Raw genomic sequence first — 16,550 nt, 5'->3', positions numbered from 1 at the left:
AAAGATAAGTTCGTTTGCTGCTCCCGCAATTCCCCACTCCAGCATTTTGACAGCGAGTTTCCCCGCTCGTCGAGAGAGATGTGTTCATGTTTCCCTGTGCGCGCGTGACACCTTGCTTGTTAACATGATTAAAACATGTTGGCCGGCTTGTTGGTTTATATCCATGATAGAATGTGTACGCGCGACTAACAACGACGCAGAAAGCTGTCGACACACAAAGAAAGAGCTGTCTAAGGATGTCTGCTTCTTTCTACATCCTCGTTGAGTCACTGCAGGCTTAGATATTCTATTATTGTTATTTTCCTTAGTGAGCTAATGTTTAAAGTTTATAAGCGGTTGCTCAAGCTACTATCCTCACTTCGTACAGCTTTCCACTATTTTGTTATCGCAATCGGTGTTTCGCCTTGTCGAAAGTGCGACATTCTTTCAACCGTTGTGGGCGGCTTGGCGTACTTCGAACGTCAGGGCACTCGCCATGGGTTTGGCGGCGTGACACAACTTGTTCATCACATAGGCGACTAGAAACGTCGCCAAATCTCCACAGCGTTTCTTGCCTTTTACATAAATGGCCAATGGTTCGCGATATTCTTTCCCTTCGTGGTCAAAACATGCTATACAACAGAACTAACATCCCTTGAGCGAAACGCGCTGGTCATCTTTAATAGTGAAGCAACTGTTTAGTCGCTAAATCTTTGGCGCACCTTTTTTTTAATCTTCTACGCGCAGGTTCCACGTGCGACGACTGAAGGACAGCGTTCAGTGGGCAGCACAACGTTTCGCCAAACAAGTGGCCGGTGAAGCATGTCTGAATCCTCTCAAGCTCTCGTCACCAAACGTGCACCCGACCGGGACAGCATTGACTGGGACGCACTGAACATCCCATGCACTAAGAAGGATGGTGCCACCTGCAGCCTAATGAAACACCGTCGTGATTTGAATAAGGTCCTTCGACGTGCTCGCCTTGAGCTTGCGGATGATGGGCGAAGAGAGAGAGGAGGTGACGTCCTAGTTGAGTGTAGCCGGACACGCGCTTACCGGTACGCTGCATGGGGCCCTGAGCAAGTCTCGCGCGAAGCGAGGGCACTGCATCTCGCCGAGCGTCTACTTGCCGAGCATCGCTGCATCACAGCGATAAAATTCGATGCCATTTGGATGCTTCGCCCCTCGATGCTTTCAGCAATAAATCGCAATCGCTTTTTGACAAGCATTACCATCTGCCCAACAACATTATCATCACCTCGCGATGACGGTATCTTCCTCGAAATGCTCAATCCTATTCCACAGCGTGGAAATGTGGCCCTCAAGGTCAACGAGTTTGACGAGGAAGGTGGAGTCGACGTGCCCATGCCTGGAAGGTCACTCGGCTTAGGCATAGATCATCTCACAACACTCGACATGTCAGATGTTCACATGACCGATACCCACGCGTGTTGGCTGATCCGGGATCTCACTGAAAACAAGAGCATCACTGAACTCGGTGTCTCACACTGTGTGTTCGGCTATCGCGACGAAGCCTCCAACGCGCTGTTCGCCAGATACCTCGCCAAAGAAGACTGCGTGCTGCGAAAACTGACTCTGAAATCGACGAGCCTTTACCGCAGAGGGTTGGCCCTGCGGGAAATCGTCGATGCACTCCGCAAGATGAATACTGTGGAGGAACTCAACGCAGAGATTGTCATGGCACCCGTGAAATTGTAAGTATTGCTTATATAATTGCACCACGAACCGATGGTACACCAACAGGGCATATCGAAGAACGTATTACGTGCTACACAGCACGTATTCAACCTGTAATGCCCAAAATGTCATTAGGAACATTATAGGTATCATAGTTAGTGTCAACTGTTCTCTAATGGACACAACTTAACGTAATGCTTAAGTTATTGTATTTCATCCCCGGTAGCGAGCTTTAGAATTGTGCAGAGTTCAGCGAACAAAGCATTATTTGTATATTTCGCCCACAGATAGAGTTTATTGAGGATAACAGATTTTTTCAACAATATCGCTCCTCATGGCTTGCAATAAAAGCCCACATGGGTGCTTCAGCGAACACTCACAAAATTGTTTAAAGGTTGCCTGTAGCAGATAACTCAATTCTAGTTTATCAGCCGGTCTACTCGAAGCGGCGGGAACTACTTGCACAAAAGATTGAAATCCAAAATCGACTTATTAAGAATTCACTGATTATCTTTCTAGCCTATTATCTTGTGACCCATATTGCAATTTACAAATTATAGCAACAAATTCTAGCAAATCACAACTGCCATTAAAAATTATAAGCAATAATTGCATCGAACATGTCTGCGTCATTTAGAAGCACGCATAGGACGACATTATAAGTACAGTGATTCTCCGTGCATGCTTTATTGTACAAGGACGGAAAAGAAGCTCACACGCATTTTAATTAGTCGGTCAGTGAATATTCATCATCTTAAGTGCTCGTTTCGTGGAGCCAAGATCATTCATATATGAGAAGAGAAACCAAGAACACACGCGAAAAGCCGTGGCAATAGCCTTCGCAAAGTAGTCTTCGCTTTAATATTCACCTAAGTACGTTTTCTTTAAATTTTGTTTGCAGTGTCCCAATATACCGGATACGAAATGCGCTGGTAAGGAATTTCAGGACAACGCATCCTCTACTTTTATCCTGTGACTTGATATAGCGATTTCCGCCAAGAATAAAAATTCTTACTACCAAATTATTTGCGCTGAAGTCTTTTTGAGCGTTTGATAGTTAAACCAAAATAACATAAAATGTAAGTAACACGTATAAACACTCATCAGAGTTTAGTTAGCTCCCGTCAAACAGGTGTCAACATAATTTCGACGCCGATACATGAGCTCCTGCTTGCTTAGACATGTTGGCAATCTTGGACCGTATGACGCAAAACTATTGCTATCTGCTTTTATGCCACTCTCCTGACGTCAAAGTTACGTAACCAACAGCACAAGCTTCGGGCGGTGACCTGCAGCATTGTCTGAAGAGCCCAATCAAACGTTCAAAACGAATAACATTGCCTACATTGAGCGGTTTTTCTTATCTAATTGGCTGTCAAAAAGTGAGGAGTACGCTAAAGTAGAGAGGCTTTCGATGGGGCTGAGCCACTGCAGTGAATATAGATAACCATATCACGGCACTGGCGCTGGCATCCGCGATTGGTCCGCTTCCCCAACGTGATGAGCACTGGTTGTGCTCATCACGCGGTCACAGAGACGTGCTTGTGCCAGGGATCGCGCGAACGTCGTGTCGGGCGCGTTCGGTTACATTGGCGGCAACAGTGCGTCGTACCATCGGTCGCACTATGGGCGCAGGTTGTCCTCTACAACCTGACGTAAAGTGTGCGCGCGCTGACGCTACGTCGGACTACATGCAGCCACACAAAGGGCAACTCCGGTGTGTTTTTAAACCAGACAAGACTATTTTCAAATGGTATTGAAAGCCGCTGGGGTGGTTCAATTTGCATAGAAATCGAACAACAATTTAAGTAACCCATAAACGTAATACTGGAATGGGTGCCTGCATTGTGTAACGTCACGATGAGTCGATCACGTCAGATCATACACTTCCACGGTGTAAACACACATGGTACAGCGTAAACACGTGGCAGACACGCAATACACGTGACGCTGACGCCAAAGAAGCCCAGCTGATGGCTGATGACATGTCCTGACGTGATTGACAGACAACGTGATCTCAGCGACAGAGGCGGCGTAGTCTTTGACGTCAGAAACAGAGGGTGGCTAGAACTCGCAACCAGTCTTCAAAATTCATTTTAAGTAAACCTAAATGTCTTGCAGCCATATTGTTTGGCACCGGTTGATAACCAGAGTGCAAAGGCGAGCGTATTTTCAAACTTTTATGAACAGAGGTGGACACCGAGAAATCGACAGGATTTACCTTTAAGGTTTTCCATCAGTCACTGTCGCAGCAGAGGGAAAGGCCGACGCACGCACAGACACCGCCGGCGATTGCCTCAGTGAGGAAGGAAGGACAAGTATACGAAGCGTGTTGCTCGCCGAAGGGAGATAGCACTGGCGAGGCCACGCCAACCTGAGGCTGTCGAGGGCGCTGTGGGTAAGGAAGCGAGAATGGGTGCACAAAGGCCAACGTCTTTTCGCGGTTGCGGTCTTCTAGGCGTTCCATTGCGATAGCATTTGTGTGGACACTCCAGGCGCATTTCTGTCGTCGCCATGAAGTTCCGTATCAAGTCGAAGGGTGATAAAACCATCGCCGTGCGCGTGCGCCAGCGAGGAACGCGAGCCGGAAGCGTGCCCTCTCCTGACGCGCGCGGGGCACGGGTGTCAGGCGAGGGAGGGGTAGCTGTTCTCCGGCGGCTGCTAGGGTGCCCCGATGTCAACCTCACCCGCCGCTCCGTACAGAGTGGAGACAACCGCGGCGTCTCCTACAGCGTTGGCCATGCGAATCGCGGACGCCGTATAAGGACGCCTTTGGCGGACGCCGTAGGGACGCATTGCCGGCGCTCGTGTGTATTGAACGCGATCTGCGACGTGGCGAAAGTGTGCGCCGCTGTGTGCCTCATCTTCAAAGCGATCTGCGATGTATGCAGTGTGTGCGTATTAACGGTAGATTGGTATGCGCTGAGCTTTCGACGTTTTGTTTATGCTGAAGCGCCTGATGCACGAAGATCAATTCGCTTCCTGTTGTCGCGATTCCCCACTCCAGCATTTTGACAGCGAGTTTCCGCGCAAATCGAGCGAGATGTGTTCATGTTTACCGGCGCGCGCGTCACACCGTGCTTGTTAATTTGGTTAAAACAGGTTGGGGGGCTTGTTGGTTTCAATCCATGATAGAATGTGCTAGCGCGACTGAAGAACAACGTAGAAGGCAGCCGAAACACTAAAAGAGCGCTGTCTCTGGGTGTCTGCTTCTTTCTACGTCCTCGTTCAGTCACGCTTACATATTCTGTCATTGTTAACATCGTTAGTAAGAGAATCTTTATAGTTTATACAGTTGCTTAAACTACTATCCTTACTTCGTACAGCTATCCAATAATTTGCTATCCCAATCGGCGCTTCGCCTTCCGGGCGAAACTGCCACAATTTTTCAACTGTCATGAGTGGCTTGGCGTACTTCAAACGTTAGGGCATTCGCCTTGGCTTTGGTGGGGTGACACACATTCTTCCTCACATATGTCTTTCGTAACATCGTCTGCTGCGTTAATAATACTGGAGCCCAGGTGTCCATAATGAGTTGTAACCTCCGTCGTCGACTGAGGAAGGTTCTCACGCCTCCTACTACTCGAGCACTGTTGAGCACTGTTATCACTGTTGACGTCACTGGAATGGGTACTTTCCATATCGGTATTGCCGACCGCCACGTTCCTGTTCTTATTACAGTGCTGACCAATTGTCACCATCCTCGGACTCCACTTTCTTACGGCGCATTCCGCTTTCATCGACTGTTCTGCCGGTACCCTTTGCCACGAACTTCCTCTACTCGCGCACATTCGTGCCGAACTGCCGAACAACTTTAGTACGACCACCTTCGACCACCTGCCGCCTAAAGCCTTGACTTTCCTCGATTTGCTATCATCTTTTTCTGTGCCCGATGGTGATTACGTCGCAACACCTGTTCCTGATGTCCTTTTGATGCGCAAGATTACTGTGCCCCGCTCCGTCATCACAGTCGCCGATAACCGGGCATGCCTCCCCGTCGTCAGTTTTGGCTAGCAAAGGAAGTTCTACCCCAAGGTAGAACTTCCTTTAGGCAACGCTGCGTGACATAAAAAAATTTAATTATGAGGTTTTACGTGCCAAAACCACTTTCTGATTATGAGGCACACCGTAGTGGATGACTCCGTAAATTTCGACCACCTAGGTTTCTTTAACGTGCACCTAAATCTAAGTACACGGGCGTTTTCGCATTTCGCCCCCATGGAAATGCGGCCGCCATGGCCGGGATTCGATCCCGCGACCTTGTGCTCAGCCGCCTAACACCGTAGCCACTGAACAACCACGGCGGGTGCTGCGTGCTATAGGAGATGACCACGTCATGACGTTTTCAGTAGACGTCTGCTCAGATTCTTCATGTCCACAGGATGCTATTTACCCTGACGCAACATTTCATCACGTGATTACTGCCTAAACAAGCAGCAGCTGTGTCACCTTTTTGTTTCCTGCCACATCTTCGCCCTCAAAAATTGCCAATCGGGCCAGACCTCAATTGTTAAGCATCACATACATTCTGGTAATGCCAGTCCTATTCATCACCGGCAATATAGAGTTTCTCCTTCAGAGCGTAAGGTTATTCAAGATGACGTGAATAAGATGCTTGCCAAAGGTATGCTTGAACCTTCCTCGAGCCTTTGTGCGTTGCCCGTGGTACTTGATAAAAAGAAAGATCGCACATGGCGTTTCTGCGTAGATTATCGTGATGTAAACCCCATTACCAAGAAAGACGTGTATACCCCTTACCTGGCATTGACGACGCCCTCGATTGCCTCCATGGTGTCAAATATTTTTCATCAATAGATCTTCGGTCTGGTTAGCGGTAAATTTCTGCGGACGAAAAGAACCAAGAGAACACCACGTTCGTTACCCTTGATGGCCTATATCAATTCAAAGTAATGCCATTCGGTCTATGCAACCCCCAAGCAACGTTCGAACGCATGATGGACTCTTTGCTTTAAAGGTTCAAATGCTCAACATGCCTCTGCTACCTATGGCGACGTTCTCGTATTTTCACCTACATTTTAGACACACCTTGAGCGCTCATTAGCTGTTCTTCAAGTCTTCCGCGAGGCTGGGCTGCAACTAAATTCATCGACGTATTACTTCGGTCGTCGGCAGATTACAGTGCTGGGACATCTCGTCGACGCTTCCGGTATTCAACAAGACCCAGAGAAACTTCGTGCTTTCACGTCTTTTTCTGTACATCAGTCTGTCAAAGACGTCCGAAATTTTGTAGGACTCCGCTCATACTTCCGACGCTTCGGTAAAGACTTTGCAGTGATTGCCCGACCGCTTACTGATCTTCTGAAGAAGGACGTCCCGTTTACGTGGGGCCCCACTCAAACTGCCGCGTTTGCCCAGCTCACCAACATTCTCAACACGCCACCTACACTGGCCCACTTCGACCTGTCCCCTCCTACAGAGGTGCGTACCGATGCCAGTGGTCACGGTATCGGAGCAGTCTTAACCCATTGCCAAGATCGTGTTATCGCCTACGCTAGCAGCCTCCTTACAGCAGCGGAGCGCAACTATTCGATTACAGATCGGGAATGTCTGGCTCTCATCTGCGTGGTTTGCAAATTCAGCCCATACTTGTATGACACGCACTTCTCTGTAATCACGGACCACCACGTGCTCTGCTGGCTTTCCTCACTCAAGGATCTTACCGGCCGGCCTGGTTGCTGGGCTCTGCCACTGCAGGAACTTTCCTATGCAGTAGTGTACAAGTCGGACCGATTACACCAAGACACAGACTGTTTATCGCGTCATCCATTGGACGAACCACTCCCCGAGCCTGACCCCGATGCCGACACTTACGTTTTCTCCGTTTCTCAACTGCTACACGTTGCCAACGAGCATCGCTGTGATGCCACCTTGCGCGCCATCATTCATAGCTTGGAATCTTCGTCATCTGATTCGTCCCTTCACCTGTTTGTTCTACGGGATGGCGCATTATACCGCCACAGTATACGCCCCGACGGCCCTGCCCTAGTCCTCATCATTCCTAACCGCCTCCTGTCAGCCATTCTCCAAGAACTTCACAATTTACCAATGGCAGGTCACCTTGGTGTCTCCCGCACCTATACGAAGGGATTCACCGACGCTTCTTTTTGCCAGGGCTCGCCGCTCCGTCCGGAAATATGTTGCGGCGTGTGAGAAATGCCAGCACCGAAGAACACCATCGACGCTCCCTGCCGGGTGCCTTCAATCGCTCGGCATTCCTTCGGAGCCGTTCTTTCGCGTTCGCTTGACATTACTTGGCCCTTTCCCTCTATCCACGTCTGGCAACAAGTGGGTCGCCATGACGATAGATTCTCCTCGCGCTACGCCATCACCAGAGCTCTTCCAACGAGCTGCGCCACAGATGTCGCCGATTTTCTTTTACGCGACGTAGAAGCATGGCGCTCCACTTCAACTGCTGACTGAACGTAGTCGGACATTTACTTCCTAAACTCATCGCCGACATCCTGCACTCCTGCTCAACCAAGCTAAAGGTAACTGTGTCTTACCATCCCAAGACTAATGGTCTCACGGAGCGGCTGAATCGTATCCTAGCAGACATGCTTGCAAAGTATGTCTCATCCGACTATACCGATTGGGACCTTGCCCCACCCTATGTCACTCTTGCATATAATTATTCGCGTCACGACACTGCCGGTTCTTCCCTGTTTTTTCTGTTGTTTGGCCGAGAACCCACATTGGCACTGCACGCATCCCTTCCATCCGCCGCAGCAGAGACCACCGAGTATGCACTTGACGCCATCACGAGGGCAGCCCAAGCACGCGAAATTCCCCGCGCTCGCCTCCTGACCTCGCAAAAAGAGCAACGACGTTTGTCCGATCGCCAGCACAGAGACGTCCACTTTTCGCCTGGATCTCTGGTACTCCTGTGGTACCCGACTCGTCATGTTGGCCTGTCAGAAAAACTCCTGTCTCTGTACACAGGGTGACTCCAGTTACGGACCAAATCGCCCCAGTCAGTACCAGTGCCTCATCTGCCTCGAATTCCACTGACGTTGTGCATGCCGCACGCCTCAAACCATATTACCCTCCTGATATCACCAACATTTAGACACACAGGGATGGTGCTTTTGCCACCGGGGATAATTACGCATGCATACCCTATTGCAAAAACCAGCGCCACTGAGACCCAGTGCGCCGGATTATGGGCCCAGTACAGCGCGCTGAACGCTGGGGCGCTGGGAAGGCGCGGCGTACTGGGAGGCACTGGCTACTCGGTCGAAAAACAGCTCTAGCGCGTTAAATATGCGGTGCCTGGACACTGTATATATTTTGTTGAATACAGAAAGCAAGGAAGAGCGCTTTAGTGCAAGAAAAAAAGAAAAAAAACCTAAAAAATGAAATTGCTACGACAGGGATTCGAACGACCAACCTACAGATCCCAAGCCCGTCACTTTACCACTACGCCACGCTAGCTTTTTTTTTCTTTATTTCCAGGCAATCAACAAATACATCAATACATACTGCTCCCACAATTTGACAATATTCACTTTCCCACCGCTGCGCTTGAAGCTTGCGGTTTAGATTACAAAACTTTCATTTTGGCAAGGGCATCCATCATTGACAACAGATCATCGTCATACGCTAACTTCTAAAAAACTTCCCGCACTTTACTGATATTCTCAGCAAAATATGAGTTTACTGTTCTCACATTTATATCGCAATTCCTTACAGCCATGCGGTTTCTCCAGATACTGTGAAGGCCGAGAAGAAAGAACATGTCATAAGGTATACTGTCTTGCTCTGTGGATAGGTAACGGATACCATGAGCTGTTAACGGCAATTCTTTTTTTAATAGTTCTTTGCATAATATCCCAAAAGAAGACCGCACTCCAACAGTCCAGAAAAACGTGTTTTATAGTTTCTGGTTTCTTGCAAATCAAACAGTTAGTCCCCCATAGTAAATAGTCCCCTCTTTCTTCTAGCCATGTTTTTACAGGCAAGGTATTAGTATGTAGTTTAAAAAAGAATGTTTTCACTCCCCCTGGTACAATCATTCGCTTCACACGTTTTAGGACATCTTTCCCTCGGCCTTCGCGGTACATTAATCGATATAATGGTTCTGGGAACATAATATATATTAAATCCGAGCTTATCCGCTTACGACTGACTGCAGCCAAATATTCTATGGAAAAGTGGTGGTGTAAAAATCTAAATACTACGACCACCTCACGTAAAAATTTACTCGTTGCGTAACACCCACCCTCCCTCATCGAGACAACAAAGTTAGGTAAGGCATTGCTCAATCGGACTTGAATAACTGTTCGAAAGAAAGGATTTGTCGTGTCTCGTAGGAACAAAAATCTAGAAATCAGTTGCTTTAAGTATAAATTTGGTAATGACAAGCCCCCCTGACCCAACTTGCGAAACAAGTTGTTCCTGCTTGTTCTTTCATATTCAGACTGCCACACAAAAACAGCAAATACTCTATAGAATTTCTTCAGGTTGAATCTGGAACAACTCAGGACTTGCATGAGATACCACAGCTTGCTCACCAAGAAGATTCTGCAGATAGCCGCACGTGCAAATATAAAAGGTCACGTCCAGACCACTTATAAGTTTGTGCTTTTAATTCCTGCACTTTGCCATTCCATAAGTCTTTAGTGTCTCGATGTGTGCCTAATGGTACACCAAGATAAATCCCAGGCGTGAGCTTCCACTGCATACCTTCAAAAACACGTGGCGTTGTTTGCCACCGGCCGTGCCACAAGCCGACACACTTATTCAGGTTTATATTGCTGTCCGTCATGTCACAAAACTCACGCATAATTGTCATGGTAGCTCGAACACTCTCCTTATCGTCACAGAAAACAACAACATCATCAGCGTAAGCTAATAAACGTACCTCACATCCTTCTAGGCTGAATCCTCGCACATCCGGACTATCAATAATTCTTTTACAGAGAGCCTCTAGATATATTGCGAACAAAAGAGGTGACAGGGGGCACCCCTGACGAACAGAGGAACGCACTTCAATCCTTTCAGTTAGCTTATGGTTGACAATGAGGTTAGTTGTACAATTACTGTATGCCATTTTAACTCCCTCTGTTATCCGTGATCCAACACCGACATAGCCAAGAATTGTAAACAGGAGATTGTGACATACTCTGTCAAACGCCTTTTCTAGATCAATTTGTAACATAGCGACTTTCCTAAAATCTGCATCACAAGTTTCAAGAATGCTGCGAGCCACATGGATATTAGTAAATATAGACCTCCCTCTTACCCCGCAGGTCTGATGCGGTCCTACTAAAGCACCAATAACCCCTTGTAGTCTCCGCGCAAATATCTTCATTAAAACTTTATAGTCTACGTTTGTCAGCGTAATTGGCCTGTAGCCTGTTACTTTGTTAAGTTTATTTGCGTCATCGCTATTTGGTATCAAGACTTTATACGCCCTTTTAAAGGATGGTGGCAAACGACCTTTTTGATACGCCTCCATAAAAACACGCTCTAATAAGATGGCTATCTTCGAGCAAAAGGCTTTGTAAAATACTACTGTTAGGCCATCAGGTCCTGGCGATTTTCCAGGGTTAGGGTCTTCAATGGCCGTTTCGATCTCCTTTGCTGTGATATCTTCGGATAATCTATCCGTTTCTTCGGCGTCTAACCTAGGCAGAGTGGTTAGAAAATGGCTTTCATACCCAGCCTTGCTCGGTATTCTACACTTGAAGAGCTCCCTGTAATATTCCGTAAACGCATAATTAATTTCTTCTGCGTCTCTAGATATTTTCCCTTTGTATTCAATCTCAACTATTTCGTTTCTCATCGCATACTTTTTCTCAGTTCTCAATGCACGCTTTGTTGGCATTCCATCAGCCAAGATCTTTCCCATTCGTGCGCGAATAAGTGCGCCGCGGTATTTTTCCGTGTCGATAGCCTCAATTTTATTCTTTGTTTCCCTCATTTCTTCCATAAAGGTGCCTGGCGCTGCAGTTTCGGCATCCACAAATTCCTGAAGCATTTTTTAAGGTTATTTTCCTCATGGCGCTCTTAAAAACGTATTTCTACTGCTCGCTCTATGGCATTCATTTTTACGACTTCTTTAAATCGCTCCCATCGCTCACCCCATCCTTTTTCACAGTCATTATTTGCTTTGGCAATTTCTGTGCGTACACATTCTAGAAATTGGTCGTCCTTTAAGAGTTTCGCGTTTAATTTCCATGTTTCCCATTTCATTCCAGGTTTTGCGGTAATCTTTTTCCCTATCGTGAAGGCTACTAAACAATGGTCGCTAAATGTTATGCTCAGCACCTTGTAGTCATCGCACATTGTGGCGATTTCTTGCGAAAGATAAGCTCTGTCTAACATATTCCTGTGGGTGGGCAGCGCAACCCGGACAAGGACGATAGGAAGAACACAACACGAGCGCAGACTAACAACTAACATATTCCTGTGGGTTGCGCTGCCCACCCACAGGAATATGTTCAACCACCAACTCGCCCAACTCGCCGTCTTAACTCTGTCTAACTTTGCATGGCTATTGCCTTGAAAATGAGTATAATGCCGATTATTGCCTCCTTTCGCGTAATGTGCAATGTCTTCCTACAGAGCTCTTGCAATGGCCCCCCTCAGAAAGACAACGCTCTTACCAGCCCAGTATCCATCACTCGAACGATCGTCCGAGCTCAAAACGCAATTGAAATCTCCTAACACTATCAAACATCTGCCTGTATTCAGATAATGCGATATTTCTTGAAAGAAACTTAGCCGGTCATTCACTTTCGTTGGTGCATACACACAAAATATTCGGTATAATTTGTTGCAGTATACAAAATTGCACAGCACGAATCGACCACTCTTACAACTTAGAACTGTTTCCTCAACTATACCCAAACCTTTCTTAATAAACATACAGCAAGCGGCCGCTGTGCCAACAGCATGACTAACGCATAAAGTATAGCGGTCACTAAACTGTGCAACCATACTATCAATCTGATTCTCACTCTCTATTTTAGTCTCTTGAATCGCCAATATATGTAAATCTTCTTCCAACATTACGCGTCGGAGCTGACGCTGCCGCCGTCTCGCCCTAAAACCTCTAACGTTGAGGGTTCCCACGCGCAATGGAGCTAACGACATAGCCATTTCAGAGAGCAAGAGCAAAACAACAGTAAGGCACCCAGCAAATAGCAACGCTCACAAACTGAGCGTCCCTGTCGGCACGACAGCTTCCACGGGCACCCGCGATACCAGTCGCGTTGGTCACTGCGTCGCCTGCCCTTCTCGGGTGAGCGACGCTGACCGTTGCGCTGGGGCGGACTTCCCTTTCTTGGCCCGGGTCGACCGGACCACCATCCACTGCGGCTCCAGGCGCTGAACACTGTCAGCCGGCGTCTCCTCTTCTGGAGCATCGCTTCGGTGCCTCTTGGAAGGAACGGCTGGCTCCTCAGTGGCCAACTCATCCGGCGTATCATAAGGCGTCTCTGGCTCCGCGTCCATCTCCACGTTAAACGCGTCACACCCGGGCTCCGTTTCTGCGGGCGCACGCGGTGTCTTCTCTTCTTCATTCCTTCTTCTTTCTGCTTTCTTCCTGCTGTGGCGTCCTGTGTCGACGCGGATGGCGTTGCCACCTTTTTTGCGACACTTGCCACCTGTTGAACCGGCGTTTCCGAGGACGCTGTCAGTTTCTCCGTTACCTCTTCTTACATCAATTCCAGACATTCGTCGTCGGGTCGCGTGCTGCCAGTAACTCTTGCATACGTACGTACGCAATCATGTGCTTCATGGCTGAATTCTCGGCACTCAGAACACCTTGGCACTCTGCAGTCTCTTCTAATGTGTCCTTTGCGTCGACACCGCAGGCAAATCGGAGCTCTCCCGGGAACGACAACCAGCACAGAGCCACCAAAGATCTTGAACAAATGGGGCAGAGCGTCCGGTGTTCTCTCGGAGCGTCATCCGCACAATACGCGTGGTAGACTCAGCTTGCTCGAAGCCCCTCACCTTCCAATCTTCTTGTCTTACTTCTTTCACTTCGCCATAGTGGTCGAAAGCCTTCTTCACTGCTTCCCCGGTAACGTGGAATGGAACCCAGTGTACTTTGAGTGTGATGTCTTGTTGCACTGGGTCAATGACGACGCAAAAGCGCCCTTTTACCTCCAGGCCTCCCGCTCTAACCAGCACTTCCTTCACCTCTGGAGTTCGTAGCTTGATGAGCCACACATGCGTCATTTGGAAGCGCCCAATACCGGTCACGTCTTTCAATACACCGAGTTCTTGCAGCGGGTCACGGAAGTCTTCGAGGCGGTATGGTCTCCCGGCAACGTCACAATGTAAGAACAGACACTCATTCATAGTTTCGCCTGATGGCAAAGTCGGTAGTAGATACCGATAGCCCGATGGGGCGACAGAAGACCTGTTACCACGGCCAGACGCGGCCGCTGAAACCGCTCTTGCAGAGCTCGACATCTTGCGTCTGAACGCGTCCGTGTCCAGAGGCAGAGTGACTACGCCACGCTAGCACACGGAAATTCAGGGATAATTTGCCATGTCAAAGCCGAGAAGCAGTTTGTTTCGCAGAGTTACGTCTCGCACAGACATGGTTGATGCGCTATCGCCCAGCAACTAAAACTCACGCCTGTACCAGAAAGAAAAAGTTGCTGTCCGTATTCAGCAGTGTGCTTGGAAGTGCCACACCATCGATTTTCACTTGCGACTGCTGTTTTAACGTCTAAAAAAGTCCTAAATGAACCACCGACCCGGGATGGTGTATGGCCTCTTACTGCCGATTTCGATAGCTTTTCTGGTTCTTCACTCAAAGGATATGCATAGTTTCCTTAGTACAGTGATGCCTTTCAGTCAAGACGCCTGACTAGTCATAGATCTTCGTCAGAGAAGCGCGGGCTAGTGCTGGGGGCCTTCGGCGATAGCACACATACCTGTGTTTATGACGCGTCACATCTGCGGTCATCGCTTCTTATGCTGGCACTGTAGACATGAAAAAAATTTTTATTTAAGAACATCGATGCGAAAGCTGACATAGAGAGTGATTTATCCTTGTTAGATTTCTTGATTCCTGTGCCTAGACACTCCCAGAGGATGGACTCGGCGGATACGCTAGGCCTAAGTTTCGGTGGGGAGCGATCTCGGCGCGGGTAGTTAAAATAGCAATCGCAATTGAAAATAGATGTTGTGGCACTTCGAAGCATACTGCTGAATACGGACAGCCACTTTTTATTTCTGGTACAGGCATCAGTTTTAGTTGCTGGGCGATAGCGCATCAACCATGTCTGTACGAGACGTAGCTCTGCGAAACAAACTGCTTCTCGGCTTTGACATGGCAAATTATCCCCAAATTTTCGTGTGCTGGCGTGCCGTAGTGGTAAAGTGACGGGCTTGGGATCTGCCGGTCGGTCGTTCGAATCCTTGTCGGAGCAATTTTATTTTTCACGTTTTTTTCTTTTTTTTTGTTGCACTAAAGCGCTCTTCCCTGCTTTCTGTATTCAAGAAAATATATAAGGTGTCCAGGCACCACATATTTAACACGCTAGAGCTGTTTTTCACACGAGTAGCAGGTGCCTCCCAGTACGCCGCACCCTCCCAGCGCCTTCCCAGCGCCCCAGCGTCCAGCGCGCTGCAATGGGCCCATAATCCGGCGCACTGGGTCCCAGTGCCGCTGGTTTTTGCAAGAGGGTATTGAATGTTTCTTATGGACGATGCACGCGGGCGCCCTGACGAAGACGACGAACGCTCTCCGGCTCTCTAGCTGTCGGCTGAACGGGCCAGTGCTGCTTTATACTTAGTAAACATGCATTGTAAATAGTCTCCACTCCTTAATCGTTTTCCTTAATCCTTTCACACGGCTCATGGGCCGTGTGAAATTTCTGGGCCAGTCGATGCTTAACGATAACAAAAAAAGAAAAAAAGCGGTACATCCTCGCAGCGTTTCTTGCCTTTTATATACATGGCCCATGATTGGCGATAATCTTTCTCTTTGTGGTCAAAACATGCTATACAACAAAGCTAACATCCCTTGAGGTGAACGCGCTCGTCATCTTTCACCGTGAAGCAACTGTTTACTCGCTAAATCTTTCGCGCACCTTTTTGTTTTCTCTTCTTCTACGCGCAGGTTCTACGATTGACGACTAAAGGACTGCTTTAAGTGGGCAGCACAGCGTTTGGCCAATCAAGCGGCCTGTGAAGCATGTCTGAATACTCGCAAGCTGTGGTCACCAAACGTGCGCCCGACAAAGTCACCACCGACTGGAGTGCGCTGAACATCCCGTGCACCAAGAAGGATGGTGCCAGCTGCAGCTTAATGAAGCACCGTCGTGAGTTGAACAAGGTCCTCCTAGGTGCTTGCCTAGAGCTTGCGGAAGATGGGCGAGGAAAGAGCAGAGGTGCCGTGCTGATCGAGTGTGACGAGATATACGCTTGCGGGTTCACTGAACACGGCCTGGAACATGTCTCACGCGAAGCGAGGGCACTGGATCTCGCCGAGCGTCTACTCGCCGAGCATCGCTGCATCACAGCGATAAAATTCAGGCCTTTTTTGATGGATCGCGCTTTGATGCGTTCAGCAATCAATCGCAATCGCTATTTGAAAAGCATTACCATCTGCCGAGGACTTATATTATCACCTCTAGACGACCCTATCTTGCTCGAAACGCTCAATCCGATCCCTCAGCGTGGAAATGCCGCCTTCAATGTCAGCGAGATCGAGGAGGAATGGGGAATCGACGTGCCCATGCCTGGAAGGACACTCGGATTAGGCATGGATCATCTGACAACACTCGACGTGTCAGAGGTTCAAATGAACGGTAATCACGCATGTTGGCTGATACGGGAGCTCACTGAAAACAAGAGCATCACTGAACTCGGTGTCTCACAATGCG

The 16,550-nt window shown here is 48.4% G+C and overlaps 1 protein-coding gene across 2 annotated transcripts; it reads left to right on the top strand.

The window, feature by feature from the left end:
• The first annotated feature begins 1,197 nt into the window (after positions 1 to 1,197).
• LOC139052837 (uncharacterized) lies at positions 1,198 to 16,049 on the top strand. 2 transcript variants are annotated; one of them, XM_070529986.1, is made up of 2 exons: positions 1,198 to 1,694; positions 15,785 to 16,049. In XM_070529986.1, exons 1-2 carry the CDS (start codon positions 1,264 to 1,266, stop codon positions 15,795 to 15,797), a joined length of 444 nt encoding a protein of 147 aa, XP_070386087.1. In that variant the 5' UTR covers positions 1,198 to 1,263; the 3' UTR covers positions 15,798 to 16,049. The 2 variants fall into 2 exon arrangements, 1 of the variants encoding a protein (XP_070386087.1); XR_011510082.1 differs by lacking the exon at positions 1,198 to 1,694 and adding an exon at positions 13,904 to 13,988.
• The last annotated feature ends 501 nt before the right edge of the window (positions 16,050 to 16,550 follow it).

The sequence above is a fragment of the Dermacentor albipictus genome, unplaced genomic scaffold, assembly GCF_038994185.2.
Source record: "Dermacentor albipictus isolate Rhodes 1998 colony unplaced genomic scaffold, USDA_Dalb.pri_finalv2 scaffold_39, whole genome shotgun sequence".
NCBI lineage: Eukaryota > Metazoa > Arthropoda > Arachnida > Ixodida > Ixodidae > Dermacentor > Dermacentor albipictus.
The sequence above is the reverse complement of the archived record's forward strand: the minus strand, read 5'-3'. Positions and strand labels throughout refer to the sequence as shown.

Bases quoted from the DNA above. Each gene is read 5' to 3' on its own strand.
- LOC139052837 (XM_070529986.1), top strand. From the start codon at position 1,264: ATGCTCAATCCTATTCCACAGCGTGGAAATGTGGCCCTCAAGGTCAAC.